The sequence below is a fragment of the Taudactylus pleione genome, unplaced genomic scaffold (assembly GCF_031769625.1).
Source record: "Taudactylus pleione unplaced genomic scaffold, aTauple2 ptg000176l, whole genome shotgun sequence".
Taxonomy (NCBI): Eukaryota; Metazoa; Chordata; class Amphibia; order Anura; family Myobatrachidae; genus Taudactylus; species Taudactylus pleione.
Genome location: NW_028284578.1, coordinates 3517425 through 3536027, shown reverse-complemented (window position 1 = coordinate 3536027; position 18603 = coordinate 3517425). Strand labels below are relative to the sequence as shown.

General features: G+C 46.4%; 1 protein-coding gene across 8 annotated transcripts in view; it reads left to right on the top strand.

The window, feature by feature from the left end:
- Positions 1–18603, top strand: part of GRIA1 (glutamate ionotropic receptor AMPA type subunit 1) — a 333609-nt gene that overhangs the window by 258064 nt on the left and 56942 nt on the right. For all 8 annotated transcript variants that reach the window (XM_088475695.1, XM_088475691.1, XM_088475690.1 and 5 more), the window contains exon 12: positions 18211–18409. In XM_088475695.1, the coding sequence (XP_088331821.1) occupies positions 18211–18409 (199 nt within the window). The remainder of the gene's footprint in view (positions 1–18210; positions 18410–18603) is intronic.

Sequence of the window (18603 nt, the reverse complement as noted above, 5' to 3'; positions counted from 1 at the left end):
CTCCTAGTGCTGTTGTTGCCTGTAGGAGTTGTTCATCACCCCAGAGAGGAAGTAGGAACACCACTACTTTTACTAAACAATTGACCCTCCAACAGTCCCTAGCGAGGAGGATGAAGTACGACAGCAGTCATCCTGAAGCAAAACGTATAACTGAGGCCTTGACTGCTATGTTGGTGTTAGACGTGCGTCCGGTATCCGCCATTAGTGCAGTGGGATTTAGACAATTGATGGAGGTAGTGTGTCCCCGGTTCCATATCCCGTCTAGATTCCACCTGCATCCTCAAAGCAGCAGCGACAAGCGTGCGTCTGTCTGTTAAAGGGTGGTGTAACCCTCAAAGTGCGCTCCACAAACAATAAAAAAATTCTTCTTTTTTTTTCTGTCTTTGTGAATTGTGTGGGCTGTAGCCGCACCTGCATCCTCAAAGCAGCAGCGACAAGCGTGCCTCTGTCTGTTAAAGGGTGGTGTAACCCTCAAAGTGCTCCAAAAAATAAAAAACTATTTTTTTTATGTGTTTGTGACTTGTGTGCGATGTAGCCGCACGTGCATCAACACAGTAGCAGCGCCAAGCGTGCGCCTGTGTCATAAGTCAAGGGCCGGTTTGGACATCTGGTCCGGACTGAAGGACGTGCCAACAATTTCTGACAAGTCTACTGTCACTGCATATGATACTGTCCTCAAAGCAGCAGCGACAAGCGTGTATCTGTCTGTTAAAGGGTGGTGTAACCCTCAAAGTGTGCTCCACAAACAATAAAAAAATTCTTCTTTTTTTTTCTGTCTTTGTGAAATGTGTGGGCTGTAGCTGCACCTGCATCCTCAAAGCAGCAGCGACAAGCGTGCGTCTGTCTGGTAAAGGATTACATCGGTGACAGCATCCAAGTAGGCATGTCAGACAGTCCGTACATGTACTGGCAGAAAAAAGAGGCAATTTGGAGGTCCCTGTACAAACTGGCTCTATTTTACCTGAGTTGCCTCCCCTCCAGTGTGCAGCCGGGAACCTTGTCAGCAAAAGGCGTAGGAGGTTGCTTCCACAAAATGTGGAGAAGATGATGTTCATAAAAATGAATTATCAACTCTTCCAGGGAGACCAGCCTCCAGAACGTACAGAGGGACCTATGGTGGTGGATTCCAGTAGGGACGAATTAATACTCTGTGAGGATGAGGATGTACACAACACTGAAGAGGGTGAGGACGACATCTTGCCTCCGTAGAGCCAGTTTGTGAAGGGACACATTAATTGCCAGCTTGTTTTGTGGGGGCCCAAACGAACCAATCATTTCAGCCACAGTCGTGTGGCAGGCCCTGGCGCTGAAATGATTGCTTTGTTAAAGTGTGCATGTCCTGTTTATACAACATAAGGGTGGGTGGGAGGCCCAAGGACAATTCCATCTTGCACCTCTTTTTTTTCTTTGCATTATGTACTGTTTGGGGCCTAGTTTTTCAAACTGCCATCATGTCTGCCACTGCAGTGTCACTCCTAGATGGGCCACGTGTTTGTGCCGCCCACTCGTGTCGCTTAGCATAGTCATCCAGCTACCTCGGTGCAACCTTTTGGACATAACAACACTATTGTGAGGTGTGAGGTGTTCAGATTAGACTGGAAATGAGTGGAAATTAAGGTTTTTGAGGTTAATAATAGCATAGGAGCAGAGAAATCAACACATTCTGTGATTTTAGCTGTTTTTATGCTTTTTAAAAAAAAAATACAGATCCAAAACCCAGAACCCAAAACACCGAAGGGTGGTTTTGGCAAAAGCAATCCAGATCCAAAACACGAAGATAGATCCAGATCCAAAACCAAAACACGAAAAGTGGCCGGTGCACACCACTACTTTATATTACTGTCTTATGGAGCAACATGAATAAGCAATATGCTATAATGCATATTTGCAACTTTTACATATTATGTTGTGCAGGGGACGTTTATTTATATGTGATTAGAGGAAGCATAGGAGAAGCGGTAGAAATATTATATCTCATAAACATAAATGACTTGCTTGCAAACTCCCAGGTAATTGGATTGGTCTCATAGGGGTATAGTTACTAAAGTACGGGCTTTTAGAAGTGGAGATGTTGCGCATAGCAACCAATCAGATTCTAGGTATTATCTTCTAGAAGGTGCTAGATAAATGTTACGTAGAACCTGATTGGTTACTATAGGCAACATCTCCACATCTAAAAAAATCACACTTTAGTAAATATACCCCATAGAGTAAAGTACAGGAGCATGTCCAATAATGCCAAGTTTGTTAAGCTTTGCTGTTTGAGCATTTTGACCCATAGTGCCTGCCTTTTACATAGGCAAATGCAGGGGTTTTCCGGTTGCCCGGAAAACCCCCTCCCCCAGCCCACACCATGACCACACTAGACATAGTAATATAATAGAATTTTACTAGTGCTGCATGTTTTTCTCTGTATCACAAATGAAATAATTAGCACCTCCTGTGGCTCTTTTAACATGTGTCAGCCAGTAATAAATACACCTGTGCACCAACTAGAAGATCTGGAAAACATACACTGTTAGGGATACATTGCTATAGACCATCAATAGGGTTAATTAATAATACTGTATGATAATACACTATCCAGTGCATAAGGAGACCAATATGTACATAAATGTCCAGGTCAGTGCTAGGTTCTTCTGCTGCTCCCCCAGGCTCCCAAACTTGCTCCAGTGCTCTGGAAAGGTGCCAACATCATACTTGCCGATATCCTGGCTGCCCCTTCTGGGTGGGATCAGCCAAGTTATCTTAGCAGGGGGGGTGGGGTGGCAAAAGGGGCATGGCTGGGGACATGCCATGTTGTTTTGGGTGGGGCTAGGGGTGGAGCCACATACTTGCATCATTCTGGCCCCGCCCCCCCACTACACAATGCTGATATTTCCAGCATTGTGGAGCAGGGGGCGGGGTCATGATGACGCGATTCAGCGAGAATTGCGCCATCAGCCCCCCCGCTGCGGGTGTTTTGGGCTACATTGTGGGGGGAACTGGAGGGGCTGGGGGGCTTGCCTACTTTTTCGGGGGGGCTGGGAGCAGCACCCGAATTTAGGGAGGCTCCCGGCCAAATCGGGAGAGTAGGCATGTATGGCCCACATCTGAAATAAAAACATTCAGCTCAGGCAGGATGGCCCTACTGCCGCATTTACTGGCTAACTGTGATCGTTGGTCCTGTATATGCTGGAATTATGACACACAATACACTTTGTATGACACATATTAAAGCTGGTTAAGTGCTAATTATGCCCTCTCCATGGACTGACCACACTCACCCTAAATTCATCCCCTCTAGAAATCCTGCGTTTGCCACTGTTTTACTCACTGACAATGAGCCTGTGGCCGTGCTTATTTGCATTTTGCACATAATGTTTTAATAAAGTTGTAATTGAAAGACAGTGTAATACCACTGAAATATTGAATATCTATCTTTACGTATGAAAAGATTGTATTTAGGGCTTGTTTGTAGTTGAAGATTACCTGTCACTGTGATATTTAATGCATTAGAGCACTATTATGTTATAATATGTTTTGGACCTGCAGACTTTAGAAGATCATCCGTCGTGTATTTACAGATAGAACTGCATCATCATTTTGGAATGTTCTGGTAATATCTTAGCTGTATATGATTTGCACTGTTCACTGTTGATTAGTAACAGTGGGAATAAGCAAAGATTTGGGGGCCTATTCATCAAAACATAATTATCATATGTGATAATTATGGTTTGAACTCGCTGCCCTAAACTATCACTTCCAAAAAGCTGCTGTTTCTACGAAGCGGTTTTTCGTAAGTGAGAAACTTTTTACTGCCTGTCTAGAAGCTGCTCGTGCGCAACTTGAAGACAGGCTGCAGACTTCATTTGCCCCCCGCGCGTGTACAATCCTGCCCCCGACCCTGCAGGTATACGATCCGAACAAACCACCCTCCCCCCACGGGTGTACAATCAAGCCCCCCCTCCCCTCGCGGGTGTCTGACCCCCCCCCCCACATGTATACGATCCACCACCACCCTGCAGCCACGGGCCCCCCCTACGTGCCGGATCACCTGTCTTTTTTCGGTGAGCCGGGCCACGTGCCTGCAGTGCCCCACACCTGTGATGTGTGGCTGCCTTGTAAATCTTCACAGGTTGCTGTGTAATAGCAGCCTGTGATGGTTACCGGGGGCTGAACGTCACCTGAAAGTGGCATTCAGTAACACCATCAAGTTCCGAAAAATATGCTTTTCCGGAACTTGATGAATAGCCCTGACACTTATTTTTCACAAAAGTATGTGAAAATGTTAATTTTCACATGCTTTTGTGAAATATATGTGATGTTGAATAGGCCCCTTGGTGACAAAAGCGCTGAGTTCATGATGAATAGACCTGGTACTTGTATCACCAAAATGCTTGGTCCCAACTGAGTAGACAATGAAGGACACCCATGGTGCCCCATTTTAAACAGATGATACATAGGGCTTGATTCTGAGTTGGGACAAAGCAAAAAAGAGCAAGTTACTTTGTACTTTGGTAAAACCATGCTGTACTGCAGGTGGGGCAGATGTAAGATTAGCAGAGATTTAGATTTGGGAGGGGTGTGTCCTAGTTCAAATCTATATTGCTGTGTAAAAATAAAGCTGTCCATCATTTGTGGGCTACATGAAAAAGCAGCCAGTATTTACCCTGCATGTAAAAACAATAAATGTTTTTGTTTGTACCCCATGCAGCGCAACGTGGTTTGTTCCAGATAATAGGATTTTGGTACTTACCGGTAAATCCTTTTCTCTGATTCCACAGGGGACACTGGAGGTGCTTACGCTGGGGTATAGAGGTGTGGATAGCTGGAGCTGGCACTAATAATTTATAAGTGTGAAGCTCCTCCCCCTCTATTCCCCACCAGCCCTCAGTTTAGAAAATGAAGACCAAGAGGAGATGGAGAACAACCGGAATGAAAGGAAGAGGATATCACACAACAACAAAACCATCCAACATATGGAAAAACTGAACAGGCAGGCGAAGAGCGCTGAGGTGGGCGTCCAGTGTCCCATGTGGAATCAGAGAAAAGGATTTACCGGTAAGTACCAAAATCCTATTTTCTCTTTCATCCACTAGGGGACACTGGAGGTGCTTACACTGGGGACGTCCCAAAGTTTTCCCCACGGGCGGGAGCGCTATGAGGAACCTGCAGTACAAGGCGGCAAAACATGATGCTGAAGCCGTAAATGTATCAATTCTATAAAACTTCACAAAAGTGAGCACTGAGGACCAAGTGGGCGCACGGCACAATAGTAAAGTAGAGGCACCCCTACGTGCCGCCCACGACGTACCCACAGAACGTGTGGAATGAGCCGACACGGACATAGGAGGCTGACGATCATTGCTGACATGAGCTTGACAGATTGTCAGTCTAAGCCAACATTCCAACCCTGTTTGGACGCTGGCCAACCCTTCCGAACAGCCTTATAAAAGGACATAAAAAAAAATAACTCAGACTCGCGTAAGGACACCGTCCAAGCAACATAGAGGTGGAGAGCTATAACCACATCCAGGGTAGAAGAAATACCGGAGTCCCCTACCAAAGATGGTACCACAATAGGCTGATTTATGTAGAAAACAGACACAACCATAGGAAGGAAAGTAGCTTGCGTCCTGAGCCCTGCCCTATCATCATGAAACACAAGGCTTATAAAACAGAGCCCCCAATTCAAACCCCTAAGAGCCGTAGCCAAAGCCCGGAGGAGGACCGTCTTCCAAGACAAATACTTAATAACAACCTCTTGGGAGGTCCATGGAAGACTGAAGAAACAAAAGTACCAAGTATAAGACTTAAGGAGCCATAGGTGGTACAAAGGGTGGCTGCACCCGCAACACCCCCTGAAGAAAATCTGCGTTGCAGGTAGGATGGCCAACCTGCGTTGAAATAAAATAGAAAGAGCAGAAATCTGCACTTTTAATGATCCTAGGCGAAGACTAGAATCTAATCCCCGTTCGGAGAGAAGTAAAAACGGGATAACGAAACACCCTTGACAGAAGGCCCCGACTGTAACACCAAATGATAGAAGAGCGCCAGATGCAATGATATTGTGCATCCTAAACCAGTTTCCTGGAGCAAAGCGTGGTGGGAATAACCGAGTCTGGGATGCCCTTCCATCTAAGATATCGGATTCCACGCAGTTGTGCTAAGTTGGGGTGAACTAAAGGACCCTGCTGCAGAAGGTCCGGATGAAGAGGAAGCAACCCGGATCGACTGCCAAGAAGGACAGAAGAACCAACTCCTCCAAGGTCAGTTTGGTGCCATGAGAATGACTAAGGCCGACTAGTGTTTTATTCGATTTAGTAGACAAGGAATTAGTAGTATCGGAGGAAACAGGTAAACCATGTCGTCAGTCCATGGAACTGTTAGGGCGTCGACAGCCTCTGCCTGCGGATCCAGAGTTCTTGACACGTATCCTGGTCACTTATGTTTAATCGAGATGCCATGAGGTCCGCCTGAGGATGACCCCAGTGCGTGAAACACGTGTGGGTGAAGCTTCCATTCCCCGGGATGGATATCCTGGTGACTTAGGTAATCTGCATCCCAGTTGTCCACTCCCAGGATGAATACTGCCGACAGGATTACTGACTGACTCTCGGCCCACTAGAAAATCTGAGATACTTCTCACATGGCCACACGACTTCGAGTGCCGGCCCGGCGGTTAATGTAAGTGACAGCCGTCGCGTTGTCTGACAGAACTCGTTCCAGAAGGGAACTGCTCCGAGTTCCAACACATTTATGGGCCACCGTCTTTTCTGTAGGGACCACCGATGAGAGTAATAGTCGAGGACCATAGTTCACCATCCTCCGTGCTGGCGTCTGTCGTATCCACCAGAGGAGTGCCACCCTGGTTGCCGGGGCCAAATGGATCAGTTGATTTAGATGCAGGTGAGACCCTGATCCCTGTGTTAGCAGGGCCAGCTGGAACACTTGGGAGTGGAATTGTCCGAATTGTAGTGCCTTGAAAGCAGCTACCATCTTCCCCAAGAGACGAAGACCGAGAAGCAAGGACACCCTCCTTGGTCTGAGGGCTAGCTGAAAGAGCAGCCGGATGCCAAGTCTTCCAAAAGGAAAAACCTCTGTAATACCGTATCTAGGATCATCCCCAGAACTGGAGTCTTTGGGAAGGACTCGGATTGGGTTTCTTGAAATTGATTATGTCAGTGAGGCATGGTCCAAGAGAAGTGGTCCGATGGAGCCTTGATTAACTGATCGACATGACAGACATAATTTTAGTGAAAACATGGGGAGCCGAGGATAACCCGAACAGCAACGCTCGAAACTGATCGTGAGTTTGCAAAATCACAAAATGCAGTAAAGCCTGATGCGGTTCCCAATTTGGGACATGGTGATGCACATCCTTTATATACAGAGAAATGAGGAACTCTGCCGGTTCGAAGCTTGCAATGACAGACTGAAGTGACTCCATAGTGAAACGATACAGCTTCAGATACTGTTTGAAGACTTTAGGTTTAACAGGGGCCTTGTCCGTGGACACCGGCAGACTCGTAGAGAAGAACCGATGTGGAGTGGAAACCTCGAAATCTATTCGGAACCGCACGGAAAGTAGCTTGCGAATCCACGGATCTAAAGAGGTCTGGTTCCAAGCTTGTTGAAAAGTCTGTAAGCAAGGTCCCATCGCAGGAGATCCCAGGTGGAATGGGAGACAGTCAGCCACCTGTTGGTCGACTCGTCTTTGATTCTGTCGACGTGTAACTGTATGTGGGCGACCTCTACCTCTGCCACCCCTAATGTGTGAGGGGGTACCTCTGGCCCTTTAACGAAAGGGATGCATGAAAGGAATGAAATAAGGGACCAGTGTAAGTCCTCCTGAGTGACGGAGCATTCTAAGGAAGGAAAGAAGACTTACCCCCAGTGGCTTGGTATATCCATTTTTTCAGTTCTGGACTAAAAAGCATATCACCTGTGAACCGTAGACCCTCAACAGCCCGTTTGGAGTCTGCATCCGCCTGCCAAGAGAGCAAGCAGAGAACTCTGGGGGCAGAAATAGCAGAAGCGGACATACGAGCACTGATCTGACTGATATCATGTAAACTGCTGACTCACGGAGAGTTCTGCTAGTAATCGTAACTCTGCTCTAGAAGTATCCAAGCCCATAATCAACTGGTCCACCCAGCAATTACAGCATTGTTAACCCAGGCGCTAACAAGCGTAGGCCTAAATTGGGCTCCTGCTGCTGTAAATGGATTGCTGTGTTTATTCCAACTTGCGAGCAGAAGAGTTGGAGAGCCACAGTAGTATTATATGATCAGTAGGCAGGAGAAAAACAGCCACACACACAACTATGTCAAAACGCTGCAAACCTTTACTGACTGATGCAGGAAGTGCTGCAACTTGTCCAGCAATCAGCCTATAGGCAGCCACAAGACTATAACCAATCACATCGCTGGTTATGTGAATGGCCCGGCAAAGGAATCGATGTTTCCTTAAAAAAAAAAAACGAAAAAACAAATGCATCTACTGGAGGAGGTGTTTTCCACTGTTCCATCATGGATAATGGAAATGGATAGCCAGAAGGGAAACAATGTGGGTTTGGAACCGCTTATCCAGTTGTTTCCAGGCCAGAGAGCTTGTCTAGAAGCGGTTGTGTGAGCTGCAGGAACTACTTCCTCAGGTAGATTAAAGATCTGCCCAACAGCTAGAATTTTAAGGCTCCACCCCGAGTGACAGATTCTAAAGCCAGCAGCGCGGAGCTGCGAGGGGTTCCTCATATGACTGGAGGACAGTCGGCAGAGGACGCTCACTGCAGGCTTATGATAGGCAGTGGAGGACAATGTAGAAGCGGTACACATAATCTGTACCAGTCCAGATATTTGGTTAACCCTCGTATTAGCCATCAATTCTGACGTTACAGCCGTCATAACTCCTGCCATGTCAGCGGCCCATGGAGGAGTAGGCGATACAGTAATAGCCACAGAGGTTTATAACACCCGGAGGAAACCAACGCAAGCACAGTGAGAACATACAAACTCCACACCTAAGGGCCGTAGTGGGACCCACGACCTCAGCGCTGAGAGGCAGCAATTCTAACCATTACACCTTCTGTGCTGCCCCTTGTGTTACTAAACAAGCATCACATAGCGTGGTGTCAACAGCAATTGGCTTAGTTTGTTGTTACATTTAGAACAACCAAACATTTTCTGATAATTGGTATACACACACAGCCACTCAAACAGAATCAGTACAGAGACAGAAGGCTAGTGGGAAACAAAGGAGGAGGTTCACACCACTCCCTCCCAATAATTCAGATTCCCTGGACCTTGTACACCCCAGTGTTATCTTCACAGACCCTTTTGGAAAGGATCCTGTAGAAGGGGTGTGTGCCAGGAGATCATCCTTCTGCCCACACTGTGGCTTCTGCACTCTCCTGTAATGAGGAGAGATACAGGTAGTGTGTTAGAAACAGCAGCCACGCTGTTGTAACAGCCGCTTGCCGCGTATAGAGAGAGAGAGCCCGCTCATTAGACTCCGCCCCCTTCCTCCTCCTGAGGCATGCAGTATGGCTGCCTAACGCTGGCCATATATGAACTTTCCCCTCTGACTGCCCCGCTTGCCGCTCTACTAGCGGGGAGAGGGGAGCCTGTGTACCGCTGGCTGCAACACCTGTCAGCCCCTCTACAGCCCGCGATGTTCTAAACTAGCGGGGAGAGGAGAGACTTAGTAGATAGAAAGCAGCGCTGTAGCGCTGCTCTAAACCAGCGTCGGGAAGCAGGGCGGGAGACGGGGGATGCGCAGCTGAGTATACTCACTGCGCTCCCTCAGAGGTCTCTTCTCTCGTTCAGCTCAGCACTTCTTCTTCTTCTTGTGACCTTGTCACTGTGTAGAAAAGTGCTGTGGCGATAAGGAGGTGTCAGTTGCTTTTAGGATAAGCACTGTGCACTCCTACCTGCTCTACTAAGAACAGGGCGCCAGGTACCCGGACCCCACCTTTAGAGAGGTGGCGCAGGGTACCTAATATAGTGTAAAAGATGTAGTAAAAAAAGCTAACCTAAATTAAAATAAAAATGAAATGTATTGCTGGAGCACAGCATAATGTGACCAGCTCCATGAGGCACATTTTCTAAACTGAGGGCTGGTGGGGAATATAGGGGGAGGAGCTTCACACTTCTAAATTATTAGTGCCAGCTCCAGCTATCCACACCTCTATACCCCAGCGTAAGCACCTCCAGTGTCCCCTAGTGGATGAAAGAGAAACAAAGGTAATTGCTTTTTTTGCTTTACTCCCATCTCAGAATCAGCGCCCTAGTGTCATGTCACGTGAACACTTACATGATGATGACTCTTGGGATAGACTTTGCCAGCATTCTGTAAACACCAAAATACGGTGCAACTAAATGTGGGAATTCATACCTCTCAACAATGGAGTAAGCTGATCGAGACCGTGTGCTTGGTCACATCAAGGAGGGATGTGTCTTTGTCATAGAGGGGGTGTGTCTAGCGCTAAACAGCGCTAGGCTGTCCCTTATCCCTGTCTAGTTACCATTCTGACACCCTTTCTATGTTGCATGCACCAGTGGAAAGAGTGTGCGGCACCCCTGGCAGATCGGGACAATGCAGTCCTAATCATGAAAGCGGAACAGAGCCATCAGATATGGAATGTCCTGCTGAAATTGGGACAGTTAGACAAGTATACTGAGGTTCAACCCACAAACAATTATGTTTCAGGCAGGTTAGTCTCACTTGTAACAAGTGAGGTGTCTCTCTCTGTATATGCTTCCTGTTCTTTACCCCAGGTAGTGAGAGACACTGTGCAGACTGACCCTTTTGTTTACACCAAGACCGCAACTAGCAGTGCAGCCACCCAGGGTGCAGGGTCTAATTGGTTGTACCATCATTTCCACATGATACCTGTATTTGACATGCAGTGTGCATGGAAACCTGCAGTCTGGAGAGCTGCCGCCGCCTAGTCCTGGTGGCTTGCCCCCACATAGCCACAGCCACCCAGAGGATCCTAAGTATGCTCCGAGAGCTCTGCTTCTTTCCCTGGCACCGGTGGACCTGCCCAGTTATTGTAAGGTCATGGCATCGGCCTGGGGTTGGGGTCAGCACAGGGTGCCCTATCGACTGGCTATAGCCTTGTTTATACCTTGCAGCTGTTGCTGCCAACCAGCCTAGTGTCTCAATGGGAGGCCAGAAGTGCCAACCTGCACCTTAGGAATGGAGCCAAGTCTTTTGTAAAGCTGCCTTTCCATCACACTACACATGTCCCTGAATTTTAAAAATATAAGAGAAAAATCTGGAACACACACAACAGACCATATATTATATTCCAAGTGTTTCTATCAAAGTACTGTAGATACATAAGTGGTGGGAGGCAGAGAACAGGGAACGGGATGTTGTTAACATCTCAGAATCCTGGCACCGGAATCCTGACCGCTGGCATCCCAATGGTAATTATTAGGGTTCTTTTCCTGGTGGGAGGGGGAGGGTTAGGTTTAGGGGTTAGGGATAGGCAGCAGGGGGGAAGGGTTAGGGTTAGGCTGCGTGGGAGGAGGGTTAGGGTTAGGCTGTGGGGAAGGGGGGGTTAGGGTTAGGCTGTGGGGTGGGGGGTTAGGGATAGGCTCCTGGGGGGGTTAGGGTTATGCTGCGGGAAAGGTGGCTTAGGGGGGGTTAGGGATAGGCTGCTGGGGGAGTTAGGGTTAGGCTGCGGGAAAGGTGGGTTAGGGGGAGGGTTAGGGATAGGAGACTTACCTAATTGGGTTGGGATCCTGACTATCAGGATGCCACTTTCGGTATTCTGACCGCCAACATTCCAACCGCCGATCCCGTATCCAACCCCAGGGAACCTACAAGATCCTTTAATTTCCTTTTGTTTCTTTACCAAACCAGGTTAGATACATAAATCATAATAACAACAGCATAACAACATGTAATACATTTTAGTGGAACTTATAACTTTTTCACACAGACAGTTAATCTAGTAGGGTCATTGGACCAACCTAAAAAAGTTATTATTAATGTGGTACATGGTAATTGCTGTATATATACTGTAACTTGTACAAATTCTTCAGTGGCTGCGCTCTTGTCATAACACTGCTGAAGAATTAGCATCAGCCCATAGTTCTCCTTAATTATTGGGAGAATTGTAGCAAAACTACAACATCTTGAGCTCCCACAGAGACCTCTAATAATGTTTGTGTGAATACCCTGGAAATATGCACACAGTGTCTGCAGATGGCCCAATACTGAATCTATACTCTGCAGGGAATATTCAGTACTTCTCTCCAGAGTGTTTTTAAAGAAATGTAGTACCCCTCCGCGCAGACATTTACAGAGCTCGGTGCAGACAAAGAATCAGCGCAGCGTGGGCAGCCGCAGAGAAAACCTCTCCCACCCACCTGCATGCATAAACACGCATGTTAAACCTAATCACTATGTCTTATCCCTGTACTAAGGGGCACAGTGTTAATTAAATCTCAGCCTGCTGAAGAGAATATGACTCTCAGACATTGTGAGAGCCGCGGGGCTTTTGGATTTTATGTATTTGTAAAGGTCACCTCCTGATGAGGGATTTGGTGTTGAAATTGAGTTAGACAGTTGTGGAGAAATGAGGAAGGAATCCGCGTACTGTACCTTAAAGTAAATAACCGTACTCGGGCTTCCTAAGCAAGATGATGCACGCTTGGCGATCAATTTCTGCAACAATTAACAAACGGGATATAAATAAAATGTTTCAAAAGATATGAAACTTTATTTAAAAATTCAAATACTCATTGATCCATGAGTGACATGTTCATTCAGTCTAAAGATGCATGTGGTGGCAGTCAGAAATATAGACATCCTAATAGACAGTATGGGCCTGATTCAGAGGTGGATGCAAGTAAAGCCTTGAACACACTGCGCATACCTCCCGATGGTTACTGACGTTAGATGTGGATGGTAGTTCCATGGAGAGCCATGCATTTCTGATAGGCATTCCTTGGAGGTGACAGGAGGCGTTGCTTGACTCAGCGGGCCTGTCGGAAGACGCAGCTCCACTGACACCGGCAGCCAAATACCATTGGACATTCAGTAGTCCAATGGTGCAGCCAGTGGTGGCACTGGGGTCAGTGACATTCAGTGTGGTAAGTCAGCTTCCTGCACATGCTGAGGGATGTGTACCCAAACAGGGGCGTTGCCTTGTGGCACACTCTGGAGGCATGCACAGCACTCCCGAAGAAGCTGGGCTGCCCCCAGAGTAGGGCAGGCCATTAGTGTATTAACCATCGATGGTTACCATCGATGTTGTCATTGGTGGTTGACCTTGATGGTATGTAACCATCGGCTGGGGAGCCAGAGGCAGAACTATGGGAGACAATGGAGGCGCCTGCCACCGGTCTCCAGTACTGAAGGGACACCTCCTCCACTGCCCACAATATGTTCACCCCACTTAGGACTGTAACTATGTATCCAGAGTGTACCGTCACGGCCGCTCAATACATGGCACCCCTTCCCGGCACCTGAGAATCCACCATACAATAGTGGAGAGTTCCTTGTCAGACCATCAGCTGCCGCCTCAGTCTAGCTATATAGTCTGTCCCTACTCATTTATGTCGCTGCTCTTCAGCAGCTTCTTATGTCAGTGTGACCCGTACAGCAGTCCCGGCGTCCCCCACACTTACAACTCTCCGTCCCACTCCTCCCTGGTGGCAGCCCTAGCCACAGACCCATGTAGCAGAGTCTTGAGTGGCTGGCCCAAGGATAAGCGTGGCTGCAGATCTTCCAAGAGCTGGATCTCAACAAGGATGCATCTAATGATGATGCGGGTAATAGGGCATACGGAGGCAGGGTCCTGGGGCAACAGCAACTGAGTCTGGGGGGCACCAAATTATAATTTGCCTGCGGGCATCTGGGATGAACTTACGCTACTGTGGGGACCACCGATGGTATTTTTTGCTTTTATTCTTACCGGGCAGCTGGCCAATCAGGAAGTGGGGGTGGAGCTTCACAGGTTGTGCTGGGGAGTGGAGCTAGGCACATGGGATAAAAAAAATATTGCATGGCTTTGTGCCATTGATTGCAGAGAACCATTGGATCATCGCCATCAATGGTTGATGACATTTCCTATCCCAGAGACTCTCATCAGTGACTAGGGAGCTGGGCGCTGCACTGTGATGTTAGTGTGCACTGCCCGGCTTCTTGTCACTGAGGAGGAGATTGCATTTTGGTGTCACCCTCTCAGAGGGAGACACCCAGTGTGGTCCGTACCTGCCTAGTGACGCCACTGGGTGCAGCTGATGTCCGCTTAATGGTGCATCTTTGTGCTCACCATGGTGAATTACAGCTGCAGATCATGGGCGTTCCAATAGACAGCCCATCGACTGCTGCATTAGTATGATTTTGCAGTCACGGTTTCATCAGAAGTCGCAGCTGCTACTGCTTAGCCTCCACTTGAATTTTGGTACAGCAAAAATGCGGATTGTCTTGAGCATATCAATGAGGTGCAAGGAAAATTTGCAATGTCGGTGGCCACTTCGTGCCGGAGAAATGGTCAGTATGCCGGCACCTCGCTACCATTACTTGATTGCCCCCAAAGATTAAAAATAATGTTATACATACAGTGCAAGCAAAACCTGTTTAAATCCATAAACTGGTAAACTGGTTTGGTATTTATAGTAACACTCCTTATTTGATAAGACATGGCCTTACCAACAATATTTTCACTTCCAATATGCAAATATTTATTGAGATTCTGATTTAAGATTATAGTAGGAGATTAAAAAAAGAACCTTTAAAATTGATCTTCATTATCATACTATTAAAGTCTACTGTAAAATACTTTTTTTTTTTTAAAAAGTTTAAATGTGTGATAAAATTTGTAAAATGACTGATTCAATGTAGCATAAATCTAAACACAGATAGAATGAGCCGCTTGACATGAGCTCCAAGAGACAGGATTTTTCTTCGATTTGTCCAAACATAGTGGCTGGATCACTTCTGGCCTGTTGATGTGGTTGGAAAGTGGCTGGACACACAGACTGATAGCAGTCATCTTCCAAACACATTTACCAATATAACCCATAATGGTTTAATTGTTTTGGAACAGTTTATTATTGCCACCTTGTTGCTTTTCATACATCAGTCAACCAGTTGCTCACTATTGGCTACAGTATAGCAGTGTGTGTGTCCCCAGAATAAGTCAGATATTAGTGCGGACAAACAAATAGGCAGCTCATCCTTTGTATGATCTTCTTAATCTGTGCACTTTACATACAATGCACTAAGGGCCTCATTTAGTAATGAGTTTTATTACCAAATCAAGTGATAAAATTCACTGTGTATGATAAATGGTGCTCCAGCCAATCAGCTCCCAACTGTCATTTTTCTAACAGTTGACAGTTGGGAGCTGATTGGCTGGAGCATCATTTATCATACACAGTGAAATGTATCACTCGTTTTGGTGATAAAACTCATTACTAAATGGGGGCCTAAGGGCGTAGCTACCATAAGTGCAGTGGGTGCAGCTACTATAGGGCCCACGGCTGAGGAGCCCATTTTCTGTGTCAAAGATACATATTTCATCATTGGGTGGTATATATGGGAACTTACTAACTTTTGCTGTGGGGCACACAAATACTGTATATAGTCACATCCTTGCAGTATGCACAAAATAATGCAGTTATCAAACATTTAAAGTGCTTAGGGCATGCATGATTGTCTCATCCCACAGTTACATGTGTGTTCATCTTAGTGCCAGTCAACTTGCCCTACAAATGAAGCCTGGCTTGTGTAAACTCAATCTCACAGTGCCCAAACTAACCTGTAGTCACAAACACAGAGCTACATAGTTTTATGTATAATTTTATATCATGACTTGTGTAAGCGACTGTGCTTTGAAGAACTTTTTTTAAAATGTTATACTGTTTTATTTATTTTACATTCTGCCATGGCCTTCATGTGGGGAGAGCCGGGCACTGCATCTCTAAGGTAAACAGGCAACGCATGGCCCAGCCTACAAACATGCCTGGCCAAATGACTTGATTTGGAACCTGACCAACCATGGCAACATTGAGAATGTGCTCCAGCACCCAAGATTACCACAGCACACAGTGTGGTAACAACTGCTATAAACAATGCCTGTAGCATTACTGATTTTTATAGTGTTTTGTAGAACTTTATTATACTAGGAGCTGTGGCCAAGCATTGGGAGTGTGGCCACGCCATTTTTTCAGTGTTAGAGCCTCTACAGAAGCTGCTCACCACCCATAAATAAGAGGCATGGCATATTCATTCTTGGGATCTTGGCTACACCCCACTGGCATGTATAGTCCCAGCCCCCAGCCCCACTTTCAGCACCCCTGGATAATGATGGATGTTATTTCCCCTTTTCTGCTGAAGTATGGTAATGTCAGATTAGTAATTTCCATCACTAGTTAATTTTTTCACAGTGTTTGTAACTTAATCAAATATAAAACTGTAAAAATAGATGTAATTCTCCTGCTCTAGACCCAGGGCTCAATGGCCTTTTCCACAAGTCCAGGTCATAGTATAGTAACGCTCACTCATGTTAATAAATGCAAAATATGCATATAATTAATGTTTTCTCTGTGGGGTGAATAGACATATTTTACTACCCAGTAGCAATGAATTAAAATCATTTATATGAATAGGTTATACAGTAGTTCCCATTCAAACTTCTCCTTTAAGCCAATGATGGATTGCTTGGAATAAAACATAATATAGATAGCAGTATCGTTGATCACCTGCCTACTCATGAATTTTGTAGAGTCCCCCAGACACACAGGAAAGCAGTCACCCTCCCACAATCCTCCCACTTCCTAGTGAAATGGTCAGGACGTGTGACCTAGTGACGTGTTTCCCAGCAAATCGCATCATCCTGCCCGCTTTGTCTCATACAGCATTGTACGTCACTGCGCCATTATGAATGGGGCTATTATGACGCAATTCACTCTGCCCCACACCGTACAATACCACCTGCTGCTCCCCTCTGGAAACAGAAATAAAGTAGGTAAGTATGAAGCAGCATGTGGCTAGTCTGATTTATACAGTCCATACATATACGGCCCTAATCCCCATTCTGCTGACGCTGATCCACTGATTCGTGATAAAAAAAAGATATGTGAACATTACTGATCGGGGATCCATGGGGAATCAGGGAAGTTTAACATGTTAAAAATTCCCAACTAATTAATTCTGACCATTTTCAGATCGAAATCGGGGATTCGAGATTGTCCAACATGTTGGATTTCTCCGATTCCCTGACCCCGGTGTCAGCAGAATGAGGAATTGCCCTGTTACAGGCTAGATGTGTGAGCCCCATAAGTCCTGTACTCCAAGAACATGCAAGTAATATGGTATATTGTAAAGAGAGTTAAGTGAGAACAGAAGATCACAGTGTTTAGGATAATAGTGGGGTTGAGTTCAGTGCAGAAAGATGCCAGAACTATTAGTGTTGTTTGAATTTTTTTTTTCCCAATGGTTCATTCGAATACTAGGGTTTTTCATCTCCTACTGTATATAGGCTGTATGTACCCACTTATGAAGTGGACAGGGGAATCGGTATGATATACTGATGGATGGGATGCCGTCAAAATACAGACGCCGGCATCCCAATTGTGAAGAATCCCGATAGGGGCCAGAGTACCTAACCCTCCCCTCTCCCCCCCTAACCCTAACCCTCCCTTAGTGGTGCCTAACCCTAACCTCCACCCGGTGGTGCCTAGCCCTAACCTCCCCTTCCCGCACCCTAAACCTAGCCCTCCCAGTGGAGTACCTAACCCTAACCTCCCCCCAGTAGTGCCTAAACCTAACTCTCCCCCCGCAGGTAACAGCACTTGCTTACCTGCTTTCGGGATGGCAGCTGTCGGAATTTCGGCGTCGGGATAAAGATGGGCGCCGGGATTTCGATGCCTATCTTTAGTCCTGTGTCGGGCTTCCAACGCCGGGATACCGGCCGCCGGTAATGTGACTGCATTCCTGGATGGGGAGTAAATAACTTGTAGATAATCAGAATATTGCTCTGTTCACTGCAGCAAAGAGAATATTAGGATCAAAACTATGTAAGTGATGATAGCAAGTTACAGGGCATTGTCATGATGTGTAGATGGGAATGGAGGCAAACAGGGAGCACTAAATTGTTTGTCATAGTTAAAGGGGTTCAATAATGTGAGGAGCCAATAATACTGATGTGGAAATTCTTTGTGTAAAAATATAATCAGCTGTCAAATTTCTGATTCTCCCTGCCAGGTCCCTCTCGGGTCGCATTGTGGGTGGTGTCTGGTGGTTCTTCACTCTCATCATCATTTCTTCTTATACGGCAAATCTAGCAGCTTTTTTGACGGTCGAGAGAATGGTGTCGCCTATTGAGAGTGCCGATGACTTGGCCAAACAGACAGAGATAGCCTATGGGACTCTAGATTCTGGATCCACTAAAGAATTTTTTAAGGTTAGGTGATTTTTTTCTTTTCTCAGCACTGCTTGCTCATTTTGAGGGAGAAGATGTTGGAGGGGTTTTATTTCCATAAGATGAGAGCTGACCTTTGCGAAGCTGCAACTGCCGGGTGAGGGGGTATCTGAGGGCCTCCTCCCCCTCCTAACCCCGGGATCTTCCTACTGGTGACCTCTGCAAGAAGTCCCAGG